General features: G+C 36.5%; 2 protein-coding genes across 2 annotated transcripts in view; one reads left to right on the top strand and one right to left on the bottom strand.

Moving 5' to 3' along the window:
- Nucleotides 1-27,031, top strand: part of LOC134658393 (muscle calcium channel subunit alpha-1-like) — a 126,911-nt gene that overhangs the window by 80,626 nt on the left and 19,254 nt on the right. The window contains exons 6-35 of the mRNA XM_063514077.1: nucleotides 337-443; nucleotides 569-721; nucleotides 851-1,047; nucleotides 1,364-1,467; nucleotides 2,254-2,432; nucleotides 2,875-2,981; nucleotides 3,256-3,371; nucleotides 3,661-3,763; nucleotides 4,206-4,357; nucleotides 4,793-5,003; nucleotides 5,386-5,506; nucleotides 5,908-5,987; nucleotides 6,071-6,171; nucleotides 6,253-6,389; nucleotides 7,060-7,207; nucleotides 8,919-9,054; nucleotides 9,285-9,451; nucleotides 9,566-9,653; nucleotides 10,935-11,042; nucleotides 12,036-12,088; nucleotides 12,508-12,645; nucleotides 13,187-13,301; nucleotides 13,639-13,769; nucleotides 14,277-14,502; nucleotides 16,947-17,045; nucleotides 17,633-17,662; nucleotides 18,249-18,434; nucleotides 19,091-19,193; nucleotides 20,052-20,209; nucleotides 26,698-26,795. Coding sequence (XP_063370147.1) covers nucleotides 337-443; nucleotides 569-721; nucleotides 851-1,047; nucleotides 1,364-1,467; nucleotides 2,254-2,432; nucleotides 2,875-2,981; nucleotides 3,256-3,371; nucleotides 3,661-3,763; nucleotides 4,206-4,357; nucleotides 4,793-5,003; nucleotides 5,386-5,506; nucleotides 5,908-5,987; nucleotides 6,071-6,171; nucleotides 6,253-6,389; nucleotides 7,060-7,207; nucleotides 8,919-9,054; nucleotides 9,285-9,451; nucleotides 9,566-9,653; nucleotides 10,935-11,042; nucleotides 12,036-12,088; nucleotides 12,508-12,645; nucleotides 13,187-13,301; nucleotides 13,639-13,769; nucleotides 14,277-14,502; nucleotides 16,947-17,045; nucleotides 17,633-17,662; nucleotides 18,249-18,434; nucleotides 19,091-19,193; nucleotides 20,052-20,209; nucleotides 26,698-26,795 — 3,852 coding nt within the window. The remainder of the gene's footprint in view (nucleotides 1-336; nucleotides 444-568; nucleotides 722-850; nucleotides 1,048-1,363; nucleotides 1,468-2,253; nucleotides 2,433-2,874; nucleotides 2,982-3,255; nucleotides 3,372-3,660; nucleotides 3,764-4,205; nucleotides 4,358-4,792; nucleotides 5,004-5,385; nucleotides 5,507-5,907; nucleotides 5,988-6,070; nucleotides 6,172-6,252; nucleotides 6,390-7,059; nucleotides 7,208-8,918; nucleotides 9,055-9,284; nucleotides 9,452-9,565; nucleotides 9,654-10,934; nucleotides 11,043-12,035; nucleotides 12,089-12,507; nucleotides 12,646-13,186; nucleotides 13,302-13,638; nucleotides 13,770-14,276; nucleotides 14,503-16,946; nucleotides 17,046-17,632; nucleotides 17,663-18,248; nucleotides 18,435-19,090; nucleotides 19,194-20,051; nucleotides 20,210-26,697; nucleotides 26,796-27,031) is intronic.
- LOC134658456 (uncharacterized) lies at nucleotides 20,570-21,692 on the bottom strand. Its single transcript, XM_063514137.1, has 3 exons — nucleotides 21,555-21,692; nucleotides 21,231-21,313; nucleotides 20,570-20,800 (listed from the first exon to the last, which is right to left on the bottom strand). The coding sequence occupies exons 1-3, from the start codon at nucleotides 21,652-21,654 to the stop codon at nucleotides 20,633-20,635; spliced, it is 351 nt and encodes a 116-aa protein (XP_063370207.1). The 5' UTR covers nucleotides 21,655-21,692; the 3' UTR covers nucleotides 20,570-20,632.

Genomic DNA, 27,031 nt, shown 5'->3' with positions numbered 1-27,031 from the left:
ACGCATCAGTCCAGACCCGGACCATTTCTCACGCTACTTAGACAGCGTGAAGTGTCGGACGCTTCAGTCCAGACCCGGACCGTTCTAGCGTGAGCCATCCTTTCAGTGGTAGTTGATGGGGCACATAACTCGAAGAATAGATGGTCACTGTAGCAATAACGTTTGATGAATGAAATTCATCACAAAAAGTAAAATGTATCAGCTTGTACACATATATTTACAAGATACAAGTTCAGCCTAGTTTGTGGCTCACCGGACACCTTTTGCACATGTGCAGCGTGTATGCTTAGTTATTCCAAGTTATTCTCAATAAATGTATTCTTATTCTTATTTCAGAATGGTGAGCACGGTGCTGTCGAGCATATTCAAAGACGCGTTCGACGTAAAGGCTCTGCGGGCGTTCAGGGTGCTCCGACCTCTGAGGCTCGTCTCTGGAGTACCAAGTAAGTATATTTTTCTATGTACAAGACCTTGGTTTACAATCGAAAAACTTGACAAGCGCGCTTGAAAAATTAAACATGTAACAACTACCTCTTAGTCTAAACTTACAAACATTCCCCATTTCCAGGTCTCCAGATCGTGCTGAACTCCATCCTGAAAGCGATGATCCCACTGCTCCACATCGCACTGCTGGTCATCTTCGTCATCATCATCTACGCCATCATCGGCCTTGAGCTCTTCTCCGGGAAAATGCACAAGACTTGCTTCCACAAACACACCAGTAATTAAATACTAGATTTAAACCATAGATAAGTGCTGATCTACTGAATTTTAATTTTTTTAAATTCTCTTTAAGACCTACTTTGTCTAATTATGAACATTTCTTTAGACACGATGTTTTTTTTTTCAGGTGAGATGATGGACTCTCCCCACCCCTGCGATGTGGATAACGGTTTCAACTGCTCAAGCCTGGGCTCCGAGATGATATGTCGCGAAGGCTGGATCGGGCCCAACTTCGGCATCACCAACTTCGATAACTTCGGGCTGTCCATGTTGACGGTGTTCCAGTGCATTACGTTGGAGGGGTGGACTGAAGTCATGTATAATGTGAGAGCCTAATTTATACGAGTGGCTATGTGAGCTGTAGACCTCGCTAATCCCAATTTCTTCGCCATTTTAGCCCAGAAACTGGAACGATGAAAAAACACCGCTTAAATATCGATCCTAACACAAAATTTCACGAGGATCAGTTGGTAAATGAAATCAAAAGGATAACCACCGGACAGTTATGTCTGTCTTCAGAAAGTTTGTTTTAATGTACCAATAAACTTTGCTCAGGTGTACCACAAGGAGGTATTTTGGGGCCATTTTAATTGACCACGAAATTAAGAGTGAAGTTGACCATTTTTGTGGCGATTTTCAGATACAAGATGCGATGGGCAACAGCTGGGAGTGGATTTATTTCGTGTCGATGGTCATATTGGGAGCTTTTTTCGTCATGAACCTAATTCTCGGTGTATTGTCTGGGTACGTAGTTACGAACGAATCATCAACATTTAACCTAATATTAATCATGCTAAATTATTTAAAACTAAAGGAACTTAATCGCGTTCACATAAACATTTAATTTATCTCCGATATTTTGAAAGAAGGATCCCGTTGAAAGTTAAAGTAAATACTAAATACCAACGTCTTCTAGCTACGTGAGGTTTTTCAATTGTGTCTTTTTTATCAACCGAGTTTACCAACCCGCCTATGGCGAGACTCAAGTCCCGTCGCCCGGTATACGCAGCTGCTGCAACACACACACAAAGTTCCTTCGACGTACAGCAGCTCTGGAAACAAGAATGGAAGAGGCAAGCTGACGGTACCCCGGCCGTGAATACCGACCCGACTATAATGTACAAGGGGACCGACCTTCCTAGGAAACTATGGTGTCGCTTAAACCGCCTAAGAACCGGGCACGGACGATGCAACTTCTTCCGGCATAAGTGGGGTTGGAGTGACTCCGCGCTATGCGACTGCGGCATCGAGGACCAGACCATGGAGCACATCATCCAGCGGTGCCCACTCCGCGCATACTCGGGTAGCCCGGATGATTTACTAGACTTGACGCCCGATGCTGTGCAGTGGTTGCAAAACTTGGATGTTGCCTTATAAATAACAATACTGTATATATAATTTTGCCTATTATGTGACCATATCGCCATACGATTAAATAAATATCAACCGAAATACTATAAGGATGGTGATCGATAATTTTGAAGGTTATTTCTTCAATTAACTAAGTCTAACTTAATGTTATTATTTCAGAGAATTCTCAAAAGAGAGAGAAAAGGCGAAAAACCGGGGTGACTTCCAGAAACTTCGAGAGAAGCAGCAGCTAGAAGAGGACCTGAAGGGTTACCTCGACTGGATCACGCAGGCAGAGTACTTGGAGCCTCTGGCGGACCAGAACGACACTGCTGACCAGTTGAGGGAGTATAGTTTAGGTAAAACAGAAAATTTCAAAGTTATTAACCTGTCGGATCCCACGATATGACGTCACCATAAGCGTTCTAGCTCATATATGAGCCGTGGGAGCTGACAGATTAACACTACACTAATGATTTTTATTAATGACAATGCTCAGGTTATGTAGTAATTGAAAGGAATAGATACTTATCTCATTAAAAAGTGAATATTGAGCGTTTTAAATAACTAAACAATAAAACAATGCAACCTTCAACGTGCTGGCGATACGACTCTAAGGTTGATTACGATAAATAAATTCATGGGCTGAAGGCAAATACACTGGATCAAGTTAATAAGATGATAGATAGCACCAATGACATTATAACTCCAGATAGGTTAATAGGTGTTCCCAATGTCTGATACCTTGCCACTCATTTTCATTACTTATTTTTTTTGCTTAAATTTGTAATTACTATACAGGAGCAGGTACAGTAGAAAACCACGACTCATCAGACCATTTAGGAGTAGAGATGAGTGAGCCACAGAAGAGCTGCCTTTGCAAACTCTGGAAGCAAGACTTCGATAAAGTAAGTACTATTTGGTAATGTCTTATAACGCTCGTAAGAAGTGAAGCAAAAAAGTGTTTGACTGATAATTTACTGACTAACTGAGAATTCAAGTTTTATCTCAAAATGGTATCAACACAAGGGTCATATCATACTTAAACCTCCCAAGCCAGTTACTGAATTGTTCAATCATTAATTTTTTTTTGTCTGAAATTAAAGGTATTAGTATTTTTTTTACCTAATATGTTGTATGATTAAAAGGAATGATTTTACCTTCTTAATACGGTGTCCACAGATCAATCGAAGAATGAAGCGTAGTTGTCGGAAAGCAGTAAAATCGCAGACGTTTTACTGGCTGATCATTCTACTTGTGTTCCTGAACACTGTGGTGTTGGCCAGCGAGCATTATCAGTAAGTATGTTTTAAAGAAAATAGGAAGGGCAGAAGGGTTTCATACAGAAAAGGGGAAAATACTGAAAAAATAAGAAAGCGGTTTGATTCCAAGACACAATGATGATGCTGAAAAAAAACACAGGAAATGTAAAGAAACATTAATTAAGTAAAGAGCAATCCTCTAAATAATATAAGAATTTAAATATAAGTAACTCTGAGGATAACGTAAATCAATTGGGAAAAGAGTGCTTACAATATAAGTCCAAAAGCTTTTAGATTTTTTGTATTGATTATATTTTTATTTCAGGCAACCAAGCTGGCTGGATTTGTTCCAAGAGTACGGGAACGCCTTTTTCGTAGCACTTTTTACTTTAGAAATGTTAGTCAAGATGTACAGTCTAGGATTACAAGTAAGTTTATAGTCCTAAATTATTTTAATATTAATATGTGTTTATAAAGCGTTTGGCCATGTGATGACCGGACGAACATGTTCAATGGCGAGATCTTCATCAACATTTATTATTTCTATTTCTACGATTCTGAACTTAGGTTTCTTCTTTGTCTTCCACTTCTGGTGATTTATTAATAATATTAATATCTTATACATCTCAATCATTGTGCCTTCAATCGCTCATGTATCAGTACTTACTTTATCAAGAAATGGATTCTTCGATGCATTATTCAATTACTAAATTAATACAAATAATTTCATACGCTTCAAATACATTTGTGTTCTCTTAATCATTGATTATTTTGACTTCAATTCAATTTGAATTTTGACCTCTTTAATGACACTTACAATTAAATAACCTATTTATCTATGGCATCATTACCAATCTTCCGACTGTCCAGGGTTACTTTGTGTCGCTGTTCAACCGGTTCGACTGCTTCGTGGTGGTCGGGTCCATCAGCGAGATGGTGCTCACGAAGACGGAGGTGATGCCCCCGCTCGGCATCTCCGTGCTGCGGTGTGTGCGGCTGCTGAGGGTGTTTAAAGTTACCAAGTAAGATTAAACTAAACTTATAGTTTAACGGATTCTAAGATTCATTATAGAAAACTGCCCGATTTTTTTTTGCATTCTATGTTGTGTATAACAAATTCTCTCCTTATCCCTTAAAATATGATGAAATTTAATTAGTTTTCAGTTGAAATTAAGTATTACTTAAAGTTAATAACATTGATTAATAACTAACAATTGTCCTTGATCTTTTTTGCCTAATTATCTAACTTAATGATCTCCTATGAACATGAAACGAGAATAACGAGATTACCAATTATTAAAAATAAGACAATATTCTACCTTCGCATAGGTTTGGCGCGAAACATGTAACCAATAATTGCAATAACTTAAAAAGAAGAGCTACCTTATTTGTTTCCAATTGTACAAACAGAATGTCTGATCTATTGTTACCTAGTTTTTTTATTAATTTTGCTTCAGATATTGGCGCTCCCTCTCCAACCTAGTAGCGTCTCTCCTCAACTCCATCCAGTCCATCGCCTCGCTGCTGCTACTACTATTCCTCTTCATCATGATCTTCGCGCTCCTCGGCATGCAGGTCTTCGGAGGGAAGTTCAACTACGATCCCGTGGAGGAGAAGGATCGGCACAATTTCGATTGCTTCTGGCAGGCGTTGCTGACGGTGTTTCAGGTTTGTTACTTACGTTAGTTAGATTTATGAAGAAATCATCTTCATCTCTTACTTTTATGTTTATTTAAGGCTTTAAGCTTTTATCGCTTCAATGTGAAGCGATAACAGATGAAAAGACTAAAGCGGAGGCAATTCAAATCAAATCAAATATTAATTATTTATTTCGAAAATCCATAACGTATTAGTTATTTATCCCATCATTATGCATTATCATTGTTATCAACATTAACTCATCATCAACACCATTGATTTAAATTTCATCCACCTCATAGTTGTAATAGTTACTCGCCAAATTTTTCATGAATGCAATTCTTAAATCTTAATTATTATTTTTACGAACATAAACACAAAGATCTTAGTCACAGTATCGTCATTTATTCAGATCCTGACAGGCGAAGACTGGAACGCGGTGATGTACGAAGGCATTAAGGCGTACGGCGGCGTGGGCTCCGTCGGCATCGTCGCCTGCATCTACTTCATCATCCTCTTCATCTGTGGCAACTGTATCCTTTGCTGTAGCTGTTTTATCTTGTTTCAAGTTATTTCTTTATCTAAATTAATAAATTCAAATGTAAATTAAAACGGGAATATGCTCGAATACATGATATATTCAGTTCAACCGTAAGGCTAGCATTGAAACACCGTCAACAAATAGCGGCTTCAACGATAAAATAAAGATCATCACAAGTGATATCTCATATTTCTCAGTGTAAACAATTTAAAATATGTACTTATAAACTACAAATATTTTTTTTCGTTATTTTAATCTCTTAACACAAAGTTCGTCGTTAGAATACCTATATTAAAAGTGTTTTTTCACAAGATATTGTTAATCGTATTTCAAATTTAACCCTTATCAACTTATCATAAAGAGCCTATTATAGTCCTGAACTCATAAAAACAGACATCCTACTAAACGTTTTCTTGGCCATCGCTGTAGACAATCTCGCGGACGCAGAATCCTTAACCAACATTGAAAAGCAGGTAGCTCATATCAATTTCAAACCTAAGTTCGTGGCATTTTTAATTTTGTCACTTTAATTAACATTCATTTACCACGTTTTTAGAATCCCGATGGGAAAGAAGCCGGTAGTGTAATAATCGATGGTGCACATGCTGACACTGATGATGAATACATCCACGATGACGATGCGTATACGACGGACAAGTATGTACACTACATTTAAGTCAAAGCAAATTATCGTATTACAGTCAAATGAAAAACTGAACTTATTGTTTGTCACTTTAGTTCGGAGCGTGAATATGAAGAGACAGGCTCGGAAGAAGGAGAAGAAGAAGGAATCGAGATAGAGGGTGGAGAGGAAACAGAGAGGATAGAAGAAGAACAGGAACGGGAAGAAGAGACTATTCAGAGGAATCATATAGGTATATCGATTGATAGATTATTTTGTCGTTATTGGATAAGAGCTAAAGTCTCAATAAGGTTCTTTTTCAAATGTAAACAAAATTCTTGATTTCGATTATAATTATACATGTACTTTTACTTTAGACTAAATTGGCGGATGCCATCATAAGAAATGTGCAATAAAGGTCATACGACTAAATTCATAAACAAAATCCAATTAACAACCTGGCTCCCTACAGGGTTTTTTTGCATCCATTAATGTAAAAATACTACTTACATATTTACAAGCACTTGTGGTGATAGATATAAAAAATACAATATAGAGAATAATGCATAATTGAAGTATATATATATACTTATAATCGTTAAGTAACTATTATGTAAGTTGATGAAACCATTTCCGTTTGCTGATATCTACTATGAATTGATTATATTCGGACATTATTTGCCTATTATAAGTTATTAACTGAAGAACATTTTGTAAACATCAGCAAACTTAAAATTTACAAAATTATTAATCACTAACATTTGTTAACATCTATGTACTAGTTTAAGTAATATACAGGTATAACAAAATCCCTGGAGATGGTAAAAATACTAACAATGCATTAGGTTCTAACAAAGAAGGACCCACTGTAACCGTCATGGAGCTAACAAACAAAGAAACAGAAACTAACCATGCAACAACAGTGAACACAGAGGGCGAGGAGCCAAGATTGAAGCGAAAGCCGACAACATCATCGGCCAGACCAAGGAGGCTGTCTGAAGTCGACATACACGACTCTAAGAAACCCATCCCTGATGCTACCTCCTTCTTCATATTTACCAAAACCAACAGGTTAGGGTGTGGGACAGCAGCATCTACAGCTTCTATTAATTAGATGTTATTTTTTGAAGTACTTTTTGATTTGATGTCTCTTCATTTGTCATTGATAGTTTTATCGTCACAATTTTATCTACTTCAATTTTATTTCTTACGTTTGATTTTACGTCAGTGATGTCACTTTAACTATCAAAGACGAATTTCTTGTTATTCTTCACGCCTATATTTTTCTACTTTAATATTTTCAGCTGTTTTATTATGTATATTTTAATATTACTATTATTTACTCTAACTACACGTTTATGCGCTCACTCACTTTAATTAATTTAGCATTTTCTTATTCTAAAATATTTTTAGCTGAGGATACAAACTGTAATGAAATTAGGTATTTAAAATCTTTTACAGGGATTTCGGCATGTATATAGAAGAGTTTCTTTAGTTTAGGGTATGCTCTAGGTTTAAACTGCATTTTAGATTTCAACAAAAGTCTACTGTCCTCTCTTTCTATCTCACAAAGATGCCGGGCAGTCTGAAGAAGAAGGGACGCTAGTTACCGCCAGGCCGCGGCGGGTTTCAGAAATGAATATGACCAATCAAGTGCCGCCAATACCGAACGCTAGTAGTTTCTTCATATTGTCACCAAAGAACAGGTGATTGGTGGGCGACATACCTGATCTCATTGTCGAAATTAGCATCATGTTGTCACAATAGGCGAATACAAGTAGCAGTAACTGTATAATCGATGAAATCGAGCACATGCAAACAAAGAATAGTAGAATATTACATTCGTGTACCAACGTCCTCCAACAATCATTGCTCCTAGTAGTATGATAGTATGATACTCGTAACAATATCAATGAATTTATTAGCTATATAACATAAACAAAATAAGAACATTGCTCAAATGTTGGTGTAAACGTGGACATACAATATAATTTAACAAATGCAATGTGTATGGATTTCAACGATTTAGAAAAGCTTCTACTTGCCGACGAATATTGTAGTGATGTCTTTCAAATGATTGGCCTTATTATCATCATTCATATCAATTGTCCCGTAAAAATCATCGCACGAGTGTCGTTCCTCAATGTGAATCCCAAAAGTTGAAAAACAATGAGATTTTAGGGTATTTCAGATTCTTGTTAGTCGTTAGGTTTGATTGTTAGCAGTATCGATAGATAAAAGCATGAATTGAGCTCCCTAGATAGATTTAGGCGTTAAAAAATATGAATAGTTATAGTATCGTCTGCATGCATGTATGAAATGTTGTCAGTTTGATTTAGTACGTCTGCATTTATGTTACATGCACTAAGCATGAGCTTCATTTTGTTATAACTATTATATTTTAAGTATCTATACTATTTATATAATCGTGTTATTAAAGCATCTAAATGTTTATGTATATTCCTATACGTACTGAACAATGTTTAAATGTTTGCGCTAACTCCTGAGTCCTGACCTTTACAGTTTATCTCAAGATTTTACTCCAAGTTTTTACTGAATATATTCTATAATACATGTATTCTTACGTTTCTACATAATAAATGTATTCTTACATCAAGTAGCACCCACCTACGTTTTGGCATCAATGTTCAATAGTCACTTTAAGTCCCGATTCGACATGTGTATCACTTTGGTGTCCCCTTAGAACACTACCTTCAGTCCTATCCTTATTTCCAGTAGGTATAATTATCTTCATCATCATTTACATGGCTATTATATGCAGGTTCCGCGTGTTCTGCTACAAGCTGTCAGCATCTTCGACCTTCGGGAACATCATCCTGGTCTGCATCATGTTCTCATCGGCCATGTTGGCTGCTGAAGATCCTTTGGATGCTCAGCAAAAAGGATTCAGAAATTGGGTGAGTAAAAGTTATTAGAGTGTTTTCTATTATAAGTGTAACTGTTAAAACAATCAAACGACAATCTGCAAATTTGCATATTTTTCAACTTATATCCAATCCGGTAACTATTTTTTCCACCTTCCATTTGAATATCATAATTTAGGAATGATCCTAAAACTAGTTTAGGGTTCTACATTGCCATCACTAACTTTTCTATCAATGTAATTCGCTTCTGCTTTCTCTTCCAGCTCCTAAGTCAATTCGACGTGTTTTTCACGGGCATCTTCACGCTGGAGCTGTTCCTCAAGCTGGTGACATACGGGCTGATCCTGCATGAGGGCGCATTCCTCCGCTCCGCCTTCAACGTGCTCGACATGCTCGTCGTCTGCGTGTCGCTCATCTCCATGTGCTTTAAGTATGTTATCATCATTAACTTCATAAGGTCCTTTTATCTCCTGGTACACAGTTCTCAGATATTCCTAATAAGTGTTATGAAAAGCGTTAACGTTTTGTTTGTTAAATATTTCAGGTCAGGAAGTATATCGGTGGTGAAGATATTAAGAGTGTTCAGGGTGCTGAGGCCACTCAGGGCCATCAATAGGGCCAAGGGCCTTAAGGTCAGTCATCTCTTTGTTTCCAAATTATTTCATATTTTACCTAATGCCAAGATTTTTAAGTTATTTGTAATTAGTCTGCCATTTTAATGTTAGATAAAATCTTTCCATAATTCTGAATTTTTTTTGGCAATGTCAAAAATGCTTTCCAAATATGTAGAAAATACCTAGAGGATGCAGTGTGATACTGATAAAAAGTTATATCCGGACAGTTACCTATTCGCTGTAATAATATTTTTTGTAAATCAACGATCTTTCAGCTGTTGTACTCGTATATGTAAACTTATACATTTATAATTGAACTCTGATACATTTTTTCCATGATTATAGCACGTTGTTCAATGCGTGATCGTTGCTATCAAAACAATCGGGAACATATTGTTGGTAACGTCATTACTGCAATTCATGTTCGCCGTCATGGGAGTACAAATGTTCAAGGTAGGGGGCTTCTGAATTTTCCACATTTAGCACCTTCCTTGGGAACACGTGTGGTCCACGGTTTCTCCATTTCTCATCGATTCCTTGTCTAGAATCTTCGATTACACCTTTGGGTAACTAAATGACCTTTTCTATAACTATCTTTATTTTTCCTGATGCAGTAGCATATAATGTATTAACTACAACATCCTATTCTCTATGCTTTATGAGAACGTGATGTTGTTATTTACTCCCTAAACATTATTTGCTATAACATCTCACTCATTTCTCATGATTTCATCGTCTATTAAAGTCAGTTCTGTCATTTTTGTTCTGCTTCTAACTCTTGCGCTATTTATTTTGCTGCTAAAGCTTCCATGTGATCAATATTGGAAAGCTTGATGGTTAACGATATATCTATGTCGTCTTCTGCTTCATTCCTATTGTCTTTAATAACTCCTTTTCTGATTATTTTCCAAAAGAATCCATCACATTTCACACTCTCTATCCTATTAACTAAACCAAATTAACAGATAGGTTCATAAAAATAAGAAAAAAGTAATTCATCATCGGCATGTGATCCCGTTAGCTGTAGAAAAATTTAGAAAAATGTATGTCGTCAATATAGTCGCATGGAAATAACAAACGAACCCAAAGGTGTAGACGTTAGTTAACTAATAAAGCCCATGAATGTTAGAGGTAACCACCCCTACCTTGGCGTTTACAAGTCCCCCAAGGATAACATCAAGCCTCGTTAACAAAGTCGCCCCGAAGTCCCTTGTTATTAAAATTGGTTTGCTTCTTCCCTATGTCCCGCTGCCGGATGGTCGTCCCCGTTGGTAACGTATGCCCCGCTAACCTGAGTAGTATGTGGTGAAATGTGTGATAGTAGCTATTAAGACTATAGGCAATATAATGCTAGTTACGTATTTGTTACAATTTATGTTTGCTGTCGTTGGCGTACAGTTGTTTAAGGTGAGATTTCGGTGTTGTGCTTAGGATTTTCTAGAAAGACTTGAACAGCGTGAATAGATTACATCTGTGTATTTCGATATTCGATACATTTGCTAACTTTATGCTGTGTGGACACAGTACTTTTACAAATTTATAAAAATCTATTTTTTAACGTGATGCCAAAGTAGTGCTTATTATTTAAAGTGGTTATAATATTATATCTGCGCGGTGTGAGATTACCATAAGAATAGGGCTACTGTATCAAAAGTCGTTTTTTTAGGTTTTCAACTCTTTTTAGAATATCTCAGTCTTAAACTAATTCTGATCGCATGTTAACTAGGTGTTATAGCATGATCGTATTGATCGTTGTTTCAGTTTCTCGTTGATAGATGTTTCATTATTTAGACGATGATAATTAATTTTACGGGACTATTACAATGTTAAATTTATTTTTATTAGTAACACTTGTGCTAGAATTTTCTCAAACATTTGCAGTCTGACTTTAATTCTTATTTAAGGGACTGCTACATTATCAGAAACTGTTGCATTAAAATATTTTTACTAAGCTATCTACTAAATGTTTGTACAGTTTGAGTTTTTGTAACGTCTAACTGCGTGAGTGATTCAGTAGGTAATGGGGTATGGCCCGAGGGCCGCAAAAACGAAAATTGAAATTTCGTTATCTGTCTCTCTACTCTCTATCGCTCTTGCATATATTATTTGTGCGATAGTGGATAAATAAAGGTACATAATATGATTCAGCTTTTTAAATCGTGCAAAATAGGAATAACATTCAAAAGAAACTTATATTCTATAGCCAATATCAATGCTTTTGTAATTGTATAGTGTTTTTTCATCATGAGAAATGAGTTGTGTAGCCACATCATCACATCCTTTAACAGGCTTAACGTCATCTTATGATTTAAATTGACTCATGTTTTTGTAGTTGCAAAGCATGGTACTGATCTCTCGGTTTTTAATTTAATCGTATTAATCATTGAGTTTTGGTTTCAGGGAAAGTTTTTTAGATGTACTGATATTTCGAAGATGACGAAAGCGGAGTGTCAGTAAGTAACAATTGATTAATTTAGTGTGACATTTGAGCAATGAAGCTTGATTTACTGTTATACCTAAATACCTACCTACTTATAATATGACAGAAATAAAATAATTAATATACTTTTTTATTAATATAATAAAAAAGCTTATTATATTATAGATTACTTAACATATAGACACGTATATTTAGTCAGATATGGATCACTGGATCAGGTTTCTATAGTTAAACTTGACATCTAAAATGACTTCCTGTACCTACATAATATCTAATGTATAACAAGGTTCTATTCAATAATATTATTATTCTTTACAATTCTTACTGTAAGAATCTATTTTGAATAAAACCATTCCAAACATTTTTATTTTGTTGTGATTTTGACATAAAGTATTTTTTTTATGTAATTAAGGCATAACTTTTATTTTTCAGAGGAACATACCTTGTCTTTGAAAATCGTAATTACGTAGTTAGAGATAGAGAGTGGAAGAGAAATGATTTCCATTTCGACAACGTCATGAAAGGGATGCTGACGCTGTTCACCGTCTCTACGTTCGAGGGATGGCCTGCGTGAGTTATTAGTTCCAAAATTACCGCCTTCTGCATCTGACCCTTGATCCAACCACCCAGCTAGAATCTCTCTAGGCGTTGGTCGAGACTCTTCGCTATGAGACCGTTCGCTGACACGACTATCGGAACATTGATCATCGAGATATCTCGTGAGCCAAGTCTATTATCTACCATTATCAGTGTTGTTTTCATTTTCTCCTTTTTGTAATCAATAAATTAAATTAGGTCCTGTTCAATTTACTGTGTTTAAGTAATAAAATAAATAATTAATTATGTTATAAAATTAATTATCACCTTTACACTCTAGGTATCATCAAAATTTCACATAATGATAATACCTTTTGCAATTTATGTTGAATCAGTAGTAGAATCCATCTAAGCTATCTTTGCACCGACTTAAAGAGAACAAAGGGAGTTAGTGTCATTATAAACGTCATATTTTCATAAAAATTCAACATTTATGACATGACCACACTTTTTCATTGCAAAAGCCATGCAGAGTTAACTTGGTCTGACTCTAAAAGAAATGTTTCTGTTGCAGGTTGTTGTATGTGTCCATCGACTCAAACCAAGAGGACCGTGGTCCCATCACTAACTTCCGTCCAATCGTTGCAGCCTACTATATTATTTATATTATTATAATCGCCTTCTTTATGGTGCGTCTTACTATTAATACTATTATATAATTGTGAATCATAAACAATACCCAAATATTAAGCTATTTTATTAAATATCTAACTTTAATTATTATAATATCAGTCTTTATACTTTAAACATTGTGTTTCAATTTAAATAATCTAAACAGAATTTGCAAATTGGAATTTTGATACGTCTTGCGTCAAAAATTATTTTGTTTAGCACTTACTGAATTAAATTTACAAGATCGAAATTTACTTCTAAGCGACGAAAGATAATCAGATACTGTAAAATTACTACTTACAATAAAATAAATCCATATACATATAGGTACATATTTAATAAACTATATTTCAGGTAAATATATTCGTCGGTTTCGTCATAGTTACATTCCAAAACGAGGGAGAGCAGGAGTATAAAAACTGTGAACTGGACAAGAATCAGAGGAACTGCATAGAGTTCGCCCTGAAAGCAAAACCTATAAGAAGGTACATGAAGACTAATTTAAATTTACTTACCTTGCGCCCCTTGCACCATCTCACTAACCCGGGGTAAACCGGTTAAACGTTAAACCGTTAACCCAATGTCAAATTGTACTGGTAACCATGGTAACTCCAGGTTTTACCGGTTAACCCCGGGTTAGTGAATGGTGCAACGACCCAAAATGACTTGGTCTCCGATACGAGTTCACGTCAGTTTTCTCCATCTTGCGCAATCTCCCGCCAGTTATCGGCTTGGAGATCGCGCAAGTCCGCTTCAACAGCATCGATTCAACGAGCTATTTTAAATTTAGTCAACATAATACACTTAATTTATAAAAGATATTAAGTAGTATTAGTTAAAATCAAAGAACTTCCTACAGTATTCATTGGAAAATCATATTTTTTCGGAATCATCTGCAACCAAACTAAACTTTTCTCATAATTTCTCAGTTCATATCTCAAAATTTCATAATAGGGTTTTAAAATCATGTTTTACTTTCATTTATATTTCAGGTATATCCCAAAGCATCGCATCCAATACAAAGTGTGGTGGTTCGTCACATCCCAGCCGTTTGAATACGCCATCTTCGTTCTCATCATGATCAACACCATCACACTAGCCATGAAGTACCACAATCAGCCCCTCGAATACAGCAAAGCTTTGGACATGCTCAATATGATTTTCACCGCTGTCTTTGCTCTTGAGTTCATTTTCAAACTCGCTGCCTTTAGGTTTAAGGTTTGTATCACCAGCAGTTTTAATATCTTCAGCATCATTTTTCATGACTGTTATTTGATCGATCCTTTCGTTTCATTTAGCCGCTAAGAGGTTCTCAGGTATAATGACGTAAATTGTTTCAGTATCACATATAAATTCTCGATTAATTTAATTTTTATCTCTGTAGCATGTTAATGTGGTTGCCTGTCACAAACTTGATTCATATTTTCACATAATATGTATCATTTAATGGGAATTTTTATTTGCCCTTAAACTCCTAAACTATTTTTTTTTAATAACAAATATATCCCAAAACAGTTAATTGGAAGAATATTTAGGATGATGTGGCAATTGATGTATTTTAAGGACCACTTTTTTGGGCAAATTAAAAATTTTGCATACTACATTTGGGGAAAATAAATTCGGAGATATTATATGCTATAAATTGTTTCATTTTACTACCGTAGATTAGTACTTCATAATACAGATAGGCATAATTGGCTAATATTAATTTTGTCACAATCTATTGAAGTCGGTTGTTAGTTATCAATGTAGTATTTATTAGTTATGTTACAGTTCTTTACTTGTATAAAATGCATTATAGGATTATTGATGTATTTTTTCTATCATTATTATTTACAATCACAACGGTATCTTAAACAAATATAATGGCAGCATAAAAACTCATTTATTGCACAATAAGTGTTATAAAATGAATATAAAACTAGAATTAAGTACAACTAATACTAAAGCTAAAAAATTAAAAATACCTATCAAAATTTTGCGCCTTTGGTAAGGTGCCCATCACGCAGGCAGCGTTCCCGCGCTGGATTGCTATGGCCAATCTTTGCGCGAGAAAGCTGCCTGCGCGAGGGTCACCTGTGGCCTGCCTTAGGCGTTTGCTGAGCGCCTTGTGGAGCCCCCGAGTCCCCCTTCCCCACGGACCTAGTGTCTCGACGCCAAAGGCTACAAATTCGTAGTGTGCGCCGAGACAACTATATTTATTCGCCTTGAAGCGTTCTCGGGCGTCAGCCGCCGCCCCGGCCTGTTTGCTGGTGGCTGAAATGTAGGACGCCGCCAGCGTATCTGCGCAGGTGGCGTCCCACACCAGCGCGCGGCCCATCCGCCAGGGGATCAACGATATCCCGTCGGGGCGCTTGCCGTCATCCCTTGCGATCTGGGGCTCCAGAGCCGCAGGGACTTCGGCGCTGACGAGCGCTCTCCTCAGGATGTCGTTGAGGGCGGCATGACGGGATAGGCGGCCGGCTCCCCAGGAGCAGGCGAGTCCGTGGTGGCCAAGGCGATCAACAGGGGCCCCACAAGAGGCGCAGCTGTGGTCTACACATACATCGGCTCCGACCCGGAGTCCAATAGCAATTCTTAAAGTGTTTGGCTCGATGAAAGTGCCGGTATTGGGTGATGGGTAGGCGTGTAGCCATTGTCCAGACTCTGGTCTGGACACAGCTAAGAGCCTTGCGCGGTCCCTTCCCGACGAAGTGTCAACTAGGGATTTCATAACGGCGGTGCAAGCTAAGTTGTCCCAGGCCCTTTGCATCTCGGGTCTAGGTGGAACATCTGGCAGTTTAGCTAGCCAGGCATTCTTGGCCTCATCCAAGCACGCGATCTCGCAGTTTGTTGTTTTAAGGATTTTACCTGCGAGATCAGACGTGCTATGGATTGAGGACAAGAATGCCGGCAGAGCAACACTCGATATTGTACGTGTTCCTAAACCGCCAAACCTAATGGGCAAAGAAGCTTGGGTCCAGGCCGGTTCGTTAAAACGGACATTTAAAATCGATTCTAGTTGTGATTTAAGGAGACTATCGATAGGTTGGACTAAACTAGCGACTTTCCAGATAGGGCAGCAACGGAGCAAGTACGTGAATTTGGGAACCAACAAACAAAATTTTAAAATAAATAAGGCCGAATGACTACTAATTTTGATTAAGCGATCTGAATTAACACGAAATGATTATTTATAATGATTAATTAAAATGCGTAATGAAGGAAAAAACAGGAACTATAAGAGACAGATTATAATTATATTCATAAATCTTTTTTTCATTTTTTTAAAAGACACATGTTTAATTTAATAATATAAAGGTACATATAAAACTTTATGTACCGTTTTTTATGTACAAAATCGACTTCGCACACTCGAGATTAAACTTATCTACTTTTTATACTTTCTGATATCCTCTCACTGTTCTATATTAACTTAGATAAATACCCTGTATACACCATGATTACTTCTACTATCGGATCTACAGGTTATAATATTTTTATCTTTATTACCTCTACATATAATGTTTCTTAATGCCTTCATTACAAAAAAACACTTTTTTTAAGTAGAAAATTACAGTAATAACCATCTTTCATAGCTAATAAAGCTATAATTAAGAACTCCTTTATGTTCTGTTAATTGCCATGTAGGTAGTGTTATTATCAGATATTTTTATTTTCAGAATTATTTCGGAGACGCGTGGAATACTTTCGACTTTATCATCGTGCTAGGGAGTATTATAGATATTGTGGTATCACAAGTCAACGAGCTCAAAAACCAGGTAACACCGCGGTGCACCACTAGTATTATAGCAACCACCGACCGCAATAAATGTACTATTTTATATTGATAAAGTTATTTGCTATAAAACCAATAAAGACTGAATCAGTTTATATAAATAACCATATTTAATTGTTAATGATGATTAGGTAAACATTTAAAAAAATATAAATACACAACTAACAAAATATATAAGTATCATTAATGAAAACGTAAGTGATTTTTTCGATAAAAATAGTACAGTTACTGTCCCGCGCACGGAAAATTTTGTTGTTACAAAAGTAAATGTTGTAGCTTACCTTATAACTAGCAATCGAGCCCTTAGATTATTGATGCATAAAACCATCAACAGTACAGTATCCATTGTGCCATAAATACTTTCAAACTGTGAAGAATAAATTGAGTGTGTATACTTGTAGAAATGTAGACTCTTCTAGAATTCTAACATTTCTTAGCCATTAAAAATATGTATATCCCCAGTTTGCAAAAAAATCTTAAAACAAATTAATCATTTCATGACTCATGTAAGCCTCATGATGTAGTAATATTTTCTCATGTTATTACAAATGTAGATAACATTGATTTCAGGGAAGCGGTTTAACAAAAGCCCACATAAAGGTAAGTCTCACTCTGCGACACTAATAGCTGCCCACACACTAAACACAAAAAAGTACATAAAACGAAAATAAAACCTGATTTTAATGCTGTAAATAAAGATAACGATATAGCTTTAGATGTACATATAGATATAGATAATGGGACAGTAACAAGCAAACCCGCAACTTCCAATGTTGTAAATGCATCTGACACTGAGCACTCAGCCAATATCATGTAATATGTAAAAATGAAACACTGTCGCAATATCCTGAAATAAGATCCAAAGTTTAAGCTGATGATGTATTTATTAGCTGTAACATTTTTCAATTCTTTAGCATTGAATTTAGCATTGACATTAACATTATCAAAATATAAAACACCATACTTGTAGCCAACACATTTAAGCATTTTTTTCTTTTAGACTTAAGTTGAATGTTACCAATTGTATTACAATAGTATCCTTGTTAAAAAATATACCTCCAAGCTAGTTAGCCATATTAATATTTATAGTTTCAAATCTGCATATGGTCTCTGTCGTTTCACGTTGCATACTAATCAAACATTTTTGTAAATCTTTCAAGTTCTTTACTACTTATAAACATTTCAGGAAACCTCTATACCATCGATCAACTTCTTCCGTTTGTTTCGAGTGATGAGACTTGTGAAGCTACTGTCCAGAGGGGAGGGGATCAGGACTCTCCTCTGGACGTTTATAAAGTCATTTCAAGCGTTGCCGTATGTTGCCTTGCTGATTTTGATGCTGTTCTTCATTTATGCTGTAGTGGGGATGCAGGTAAGATCAGCCCTATAAACAGCTTTTGGTTAAAATATTAGGAGGTTCGACCCTTACGGAATAATATCTAAAAGAATTCGTGCAGTTGGCATTCCAAAATAATCTCATAAATCAAGTTTCCTAAGGGCAACAGTACTGAAATCGGTCATCGGTAAACGTACCAGCTGCGAACATTAATGTTATTTTCCGACGATTGAATTTCCTATTGTTATCGTCTCCGAGTTTTTAGGCATTTTATTCAACATCTATGCTAAAATAATATAGGAATAAGAATATTTTGTCAACAGTGTTGGTTATAGTGTTACCTTCCAATATTATTTAATTTAGGCATTACCTCTAATGTCAAATATTACAGGGTAATAACCTTAGTCATTGCATTTCTTATTTATATGCATAAACAAACGTAAATATCAAGCAACAGATTAGAACAATCTTTAACTAGATCGGTAATTCGCATAAATTTTGAAACACTCCCTTTCACCAGCCATTCATAATGCAAATATGCAGTATTTAGCCATTCAGCCCAAGATAAAAGGTCATCAAGTCATCATCATGTTATATTGACTTCTATTAAATTTCAAATTTTGATTTTCTTAACTAGTCCTCCGCCGAAGAAAGATGGTGGATGGAAGCTGATGTTAAAACTTTGCTTTCAGGTGTTTGGGAAGATAGCCATAGACGACGAAACCCCTATCACTAGAAACAACCACTTCCAGACATTCCCTCAAGCTATTTTAGTCTTATTTCGTTCAGCTACAGGTAAGTCGATAAACAGAAATTGTTATAATGTTTTAACTACATAATATATTGTTCAATTTTCCAGATTTAAAAAAAAAAGACTTGAACTTTACAAATGGTTGTTAAGTTTATGTGTAATTTTTCTCTACCGATGCATTTCTTCAGTATCTCTTTATGAAAATTGTATTTGTTTTTTATTATTACATATAATTATTTCTCTAGAGTCTGTGTGGAAAGACAATAGTCGTGGAATGTATACCCCATACATTCCACACAGACTCTAATAATTATCCTTTTCCGGTATTAGCAGTATCCAGTCTAGGATTATTAGCGTCTATGCAATGTTCTAGAATTAATATTCTAACGCCAATTCCTGTGCCATTTTATAGATAGTCATGAATGGAATTAGATTTACTTGGACGAATTAATTAGTGCAAAAAGTAATTCAACTCTTGATCTGAAAGATTATTTTTATGCATACTAACAGTCAGTTTTGAAGTGTACGTTTTTGCGGTTTTTATTTTTTCTGACAAATCTATTGACATTACGTGCTTGGTTACCACCTTACCCCAAAATTTCACTAATTCTGCGTATAGGTGAACCAGGATCTATTGAGGGTGCGCCATGTTGCGGAATTTCACTGGAACTAATTTTTTCATACTACACTGAATTGTCACCCTATACATGAGAATAACAGCGCCCTCTTGACAATTATCATATATTACTGGTCAGGCATGACATTTTTTTCAGGAAAATCGGATAATAAATAAAGATTTTAGACCCGGGTTAGATTATTTTTTCGACTGAAATAGATAAACTTAGATCAGAAAAGAATCATTAGGTATCTGTAGTATTGTTATCATTTTTGTCGGTGTACAGGGGAGGCGTGGCAGGACATCATGATGGGGGTGTCCCCGGAACCGGAAGTGCAGTGCGACGACAACTACGAAGAGGAACCCGGCGAGAACGTCAACTCCTGCGGCTCCGTGCTCGCCTTCCCCTACTTCATCTCTTTCTACGTGCTGTGTTCTTTTTTGGTAAGAGCAAGACGTAAAATAATAACTGTATACAACTCTTCATTCTTTATGCCCTTTCCCCATTAAGTACTTGGAGTCGAAGCAGCATGTCTTTTTTCCTTTTTCTCCATACCGCTATGTCGTTCGTCTCATATTCACCTGTTTTCTTTTCATATCACCTCTCACAAGTCTCACACAGTCCATCCACCTTTTCCTTGATTTTTCTTCTTTCACCCTTCCACATAACTATAGACAACTACCCGGTGAAAATTTTGGCTCTTACTGCTCATTTTGTCTCCCCTATTTAAATCTAAAATAAAAATGTTTTTTTTTTTACTTCTGATTTATTAATTGCTTACCTAAACAAATTGTACAATTTCAGATACAATAAAGGGAATCCCGCATTATCTCAGAATTCTGATTAAACATTACCTTTATATATTTCTAATATAACTTTATTCCTTCAGCGTAAATTTTGTACGTACTGCCAGAAAACTCAACAAGCGAGTATTTTATGCTGATGGTTTTGGTATTTTCATCGTAGTCGACTTTGGGGGGATTGATCGCCTTCACTGTAACTTTGACGTAGCTCACTTGAGTGTCTGGTGGACTCTGAAATTATCAACCGTTTTACTATTTGGTTGGTACTGTCGCCATCAGATATATCGGAGCGGCACTTGTAAATATCTGAACACGCCTCTATTGTCAAGGCGTTAGAGTGCGTGTTCAGATTTTATAAACACCTTGGCCGCTCCGATAATTATATTTGATGGCAACTGTACTAAAGAAAAGGCAGTTGAGGAAAATATACCATTTGTCATTCGATAAGCTTGTGAATACAATCCTCCAATAAAAATCTTTCTCAAAGACATACGACAGTTGCTGGTCAATAATTTCCTGCTTCAACAACTTAAGCTCAATTGCTAACCATGTTGAAAAACAGTATAAACTAGCTTACATTACACATAATTATTACTGTTGATTGTTTTTTTTTCATACCTTTAAATAACATTTATTATTTTTAGATTTTCATAATACTTACAGGTATATTGACTTGTGTATTAAATCGAAGCCACCCAATCCAACTGTGACTACTGTATATTTTGAGACCCTGCCCTTTTTTACCTGAAAACAATTTAATATATAAGTAGGTAACTCTTTGGAACGGTCTTTCTTAAGCATCAGCAAAATCTTAGGCTAATAGCTGACATTTTTCGAATTATGAAAATAACTTACTGAAGATAACCATACTCGCAAAATACATGCAGGTACATACTCTACCTTCATTTCTTCACACACCAACAAGAAACGGATAAGTACATTCAACAATTTAAAACATAAGCGTATCAGTTCAAAAGTAACTTACCAAATTCGTAAACATATTCTGGAATAATCTTTGGAACACAGACCACATTTATGGCAAGGTTCAATACTAGAACCAATAGTATCAGTTGTTTGGGACCCATACTGCTTATTCTTACGAAGATAATACTTATCCAAGTTACAAATTTATGCCTTTTTATTAACAATTTGTGTCGCAGTAATTGGAAATGTAGTTACATGGCTTGTATTTATACGGTGTGTAACCGATAGGTATGTTAATGTCAATTGGTTATTTAGTTCCGTTTATAAAGTACCTACTATCTTTCTTACGTAGTAAAAAGGCAAGATCAATAAATCAAATACATTAAACTAATCAAGCGTACCTAATGGAAAATTAAATAAAAATAATTATTATTATTATATATATATATATATATATATGTCGGGGACGGATGGTCCCAACGGCGGTGGGCGCGTGGGGGTAGTACCTAGATGTATTACTTCACAGCCAAAATAGTAGGTATGCTACCTACGCATGAAATAAACATTCGGACTCATTAACCATACTAGTGCCTACTATTATTTGAGTACTAAATAATAAAAATAACTAAACGATCTTACGATGGAATCGGAATTCAATAAAAATAAAAAGATCACATGAAATCGTTCAAATCTTTATTTAAGTCAAACTAAACCGGTTCCAACCCTACACCTCTGACCCGAGAAGATTTAACCCGGCAACAAACTCGGCGGGACACATCTTTTCAAAACAACACATAGTTTCTTTATTTTACAAAAGTAAGCTTCTAATGGCACATAAGAAATCAAAATAACACTTGGAATAAAACACTTAGCTAAACGGTTAAACAACGTGAGAATCTATAAGCTTTCAGAATAATCCTTCAGGTGTAAGCCTTCAGGAACGTAGCGAATTAGGCACGAGCTTGGCTAACGTCCCATCTCTAGCGCGGTCCGATCAAGAAGAAGGAAGCCAGTTCCAGCGGCGGAGCCAACCGCTCCCGCCTCCAATTCAAGTTGGTAAACCTGCCTGACCAGTCTACCAACATAACGACAAAAATGCCTGCTCGTGCCTACGTTCACTCAAGATACCCCTCTTGACGTTCCAAAGCCTTCTACCTGTCATCTTAGTTCGTCAATACGCCAATAGATGGTGGCGTTACTCTCTACGCAACTTTATGATTCCGTTACAAGCAATTAATATGTAGCCAAACATTGCTAATCGACTTTTACAGGCGTCTAACTATGAACTGTAATGCTGCAATACGTCTTTCTGGTGTCTCGCTCCGACACGGCCGTCCTGCGCTACACACGTCCTCGTGTGTGGGTGTATGCATTTGATACTGAAACAAAACATACAGCACAGTATCTCATCGCTCGGTCATTCCTGACCAACAATTTGGTTCTCACCCAAATTACTATTAAAATCAAACTTTGTTATCAATCAAACCAGAAAAAATAATTGTTCAAAATTACTTTAACAATCCTCAATTCTCTAGTCAAAAATAGTCCATCGAGCAACGACTAAATAAAAATAATCATCAGTAATCATCGCCGCTATCTAACGGATACACTCCAATAATCATCGCCTCCATCTGGCGGATACTCTCAAATTTATGTGAAAACAGAACAATCCCAAACATCAAAAACACAAATCACAACAGCTCTAATTCATTGCTCGACAGTATCACTACTATTGTTGTCAATATCAATTTACGGGGAAATTATCTGGCATTAAAAAAAAAATTGGTCATATGTGATCTAAATTTTTGTAAGACATCTTAAAATAAATAACATTCTGAATTGATAGTTCCAATTTTACTCATATGAACACAGTACATAAACGGGAATTCATTTTTAACAAAACAACACCAGTCCTTCGGTGCATTGCCAGTCCTTCGGCAGATACCAGACCCTCGTCAGAAGTAACCATCTCAGCCGCGTAAGTGCTACTCCTCGCAAAGAGCATTCTGCACATAAAAAGCAGACCACGTGCACCTCTTACATGCTCCGGCACTTCTGATGCGGTCACTAAACAATACCCATACCCAGTCCATCGGGCATACTTTCAGTCCATCGAAAGCAAAACAGTATTGCCCAGTTCATCGGGCATGCCTTCAGTCCATCGAAAGCAAAACAGTAGTACCCAGTCCATCGGGCGTACTCTCAGTCCTTCGAAAGTACAAGCTTTCAGTCCGTCGAAAGCAAAACAATGTTAACAGTGAATTCCAAAAAAAAGAAAATAAAAACAGGTCTTTAAATCATGTTACTCAGAACCATTGGTACTATCAGCGTCAACTGATCAACTGAAACTGAACATTACTGATCAAAATCACTAAAGATAGCTTTCTCCTTTAGCTTTAACAGAAACTCGCTCAAGACTTCTATGCAGAAGTAAAACATCTCAAAATAATCCCAACGAAATGGGAACTGCTCACCAGCTTAATAAAGTATGATGCACGCGACCATGTCAAAGGTGGTGGTGGTGAGGTCCAACCCAAGCACGGAGGCTGATCCTTTCCGCTTGCCGTTGCCGTTGCTGCGGCAGATTGCGAGAAACACGATGTGGTTCAACATAGCTGGCTGTTACTGAAATCATCATTTGCACGGTATCAGGTTTATCATGTATGCAGGCTAAACTCAAAAAGGTTTATGAAATGCAAGGTAGCAGACACAAAAAAAACATGTTTCCAATGTATACGGGACTTCAAAAATCTCAGAATAAAATTTAAACTTCAATGAGTGCGTTTTCTTTCATTCTATGAACAAACAAACACGTGTTCCAAAAATAAGTAACACGGTAAAATGGGCCAATACGAAAAGTGACAGTTTATTAGTTACGTTCGACTGTTATGCTTCGCCATTACACTCAAAATAAAATTCACTAATAAACAATTAGAACGAAACCTGTCCTTTTATTTCCAAATCTCCAGCACAGAAGATACTGCACAGCTGCTTCTGTGTCACGGGCGTAATGGTATGATGTCTGCAAGTTCGCTCGGCTCTGGCTGCAGGACACTGTAACATTAATTTTCATATGCGTAGCTCATGTTTCCATAGTATGCACGATTTGTGATCTATCACGGCATTACGAGCAATAATTTGTCGCAATTTTATTAACTGCTAAACGTTACAGGGTAAAGATTACATAATCCTATGCATTGGCAAATCAGCAGGATCAATTTCTAACGGTGCATTGTATTTTCATGAAAAAAATATTTTTTGAGGGTAGATGCACAAGTGAGCGATGAAATAATATCACGTCGCGACAGCCAATATTGGATTTTAATTAACAATATGGATTTCATACCAAAATAACTTAAGATCACTTAGATTTAAATGGATTTTAAAAATTAATTGTATTTTCATGAAAAATCAATTATTGAGGGTAGATTCACAAGTGAGCGATGAAATAGTATCACGTCGTGATAGCTAATACTCGGTTTTAATTAACAGTATGGATTTCAAATCAAAATAACTCAAGATCGCTTCGATTTAAATGGATTACAAAAATTAATTATAAAGAAACGTGGCGATACCAGAGATGACGTCACGTAACGACCGCTATGCTCGACTGCCTCAATCATAATTCACAATTTCACAATAATTCTCACCAAATAACAATGAATTACACTCACCATTCAATCAAGGTTAGACACGTGAGCTTACCATTACAAAGTGTCCAGATTATGGAATGTAGGTCACCAGAAATACACCACGCTCCCAGGTGGCTGTGTAAGCAATACATGAAACTCCGCATCTATCCCACTTGCTGATGTCGGGGACGGATGGTCCCAACGGCGGTGGGCGCGTGGGGGTAGTACCTAGATGTATTACTTCACAGCCAAAATAGTAGGTATGCTACCTACGCATGAAATAAACATTCGGACTCATTAACCATACTAGTGCCTACTATTATTTGAGTACTAAATAATAAAAATAACTAAACGATCTTACGATGGAATCGGAATTCAATAAAAATAAAAAGATCACATGAAATCGTTCAAATCTTTATTTAAGTCAAACTAAACCGGTTCCAACCCTACACCTCTGACCCGAGAAGATTTAACCCGGCAACAAACTCGGCGGGACACATCTTTTCAAAACAACACATAGTTTCTTTATTTTACAAAAGTAAGCTTCTAATGGCACATAAGAAATCAAAATAACACTTGGAATAAAACACTTGGCTAAACGGTTAAACAACGTGAGAATCTATAAGCTTTCAGAATAATCCTTCAGGTGTAAGCCTTCAGGAACGTAGCGAATTAGGCACGAGCTTGGCTAACGTCCCATCTCTAGCGCGGTCCGATCAAGAAGAAGGAAGCCAGTTCCAGCGGCGGAGCCAACCGCTCCCGCCTCCAATTCAAGTTGGTAAACCTGCCTGACCAGTCTACCAACATAACGACAAAAATGCCTGCTCGTGCCTACGTTCACTCAAGATACCCCTCTTGACGTTCCAAAGCCTTCTACCTGTCATCTTAGTTCGTCAATACGCCAATAGATGGTGGCGTTACTCTCTACGCAACTTTATGATTCCGTTACAAGCAATTAATATGTAGCCAAACATTGCTAATCGACTTTTACAGGCGTCTAACTATGAACTGTAATGCTGCAATACGTCTTTCTGGTGTCTCGCTCCGACATATATATATATATAATATACAAATACATAGAAAACACCCAAGACTCAGGAACAAAAATCTGTGTTAATCACACAAATAAATGCCCTTACCAGGATTCGAACCCACGGCTTAAAAGGCAGGGTACACACTAGGCCAGACCAGTCGTCAAAATTGATGATCTTTTTGTCAAAAAATTGAAAACTTGAGGCACCAAAACCTAAGAGTTGAGGCACCGTGGTCTAGAAATGGGACATCAAATTGCCTACCATCCTGATTCCTGTCCATGTTGGACAATTTCACTCGCAATCTGATAAATTTGGCAATTTGGTTGTCCCGTGTGGACGGGTTTTTAATGCGCCGCGTAAAAGTCTTGATGTGGTCTATTGATTTCTAGGGTAAATGCTTCAACTCTCTGTCCATTGTCCAACAACGTTCGGATGTCTATGTCGAACAACCTTCAACTGTTACCAACAATGGATGTCTTTCAGTTGATAATGCTCGTGGTGATTGATTGGTTGTTAACGAGTTATTTATTTGTTTCAGATTATAAATTTATTTGTAGCCGTCATTATGGACAACTTCGACTATTTGACCAGAGACTGGTCAATACTGGGACCACACCACTTAGATGAATTTATAAGGTAAGGCTTCCCAAACGAACTATAACAGCTGCAACGCTCATTGAAAAACACATTCAATTGTTTACTTTATTCTCGTGCAGCAAGTTCCAAATTCAAAAATCAAAGGGGCCGCGACTGCTGTTGTGTGTAATGTGCTAGAAGCAAATTTAAATAAATAAGTGTAGGTACACGTATTTAAAAATATATTGATTTACCCGAAATGAAACTGTCATACTAAGTCGTAAAATTTGTAGTTT

This window comes from Cydia amplana, chromosome 22 (genome assembly GCF_948474715.1).
Source record: "Cydia amplana chromosome 22, ilCydAmpl1.1, whole genome shotgun sequence".
In the NCBI taxonomy this organism is placed as follows: domain Eukaryota; kingdom Metazoa; phylum Arthropoda; class Insecta; order Lepidoptera; family Tortricidae; genus Cydia; species Cydia amplana.
The sequence above is the reverse complement of the archived record's forward strand: the minus strand, read 5'-3'. Positions and strand labels throughout refer to the sequence as shown.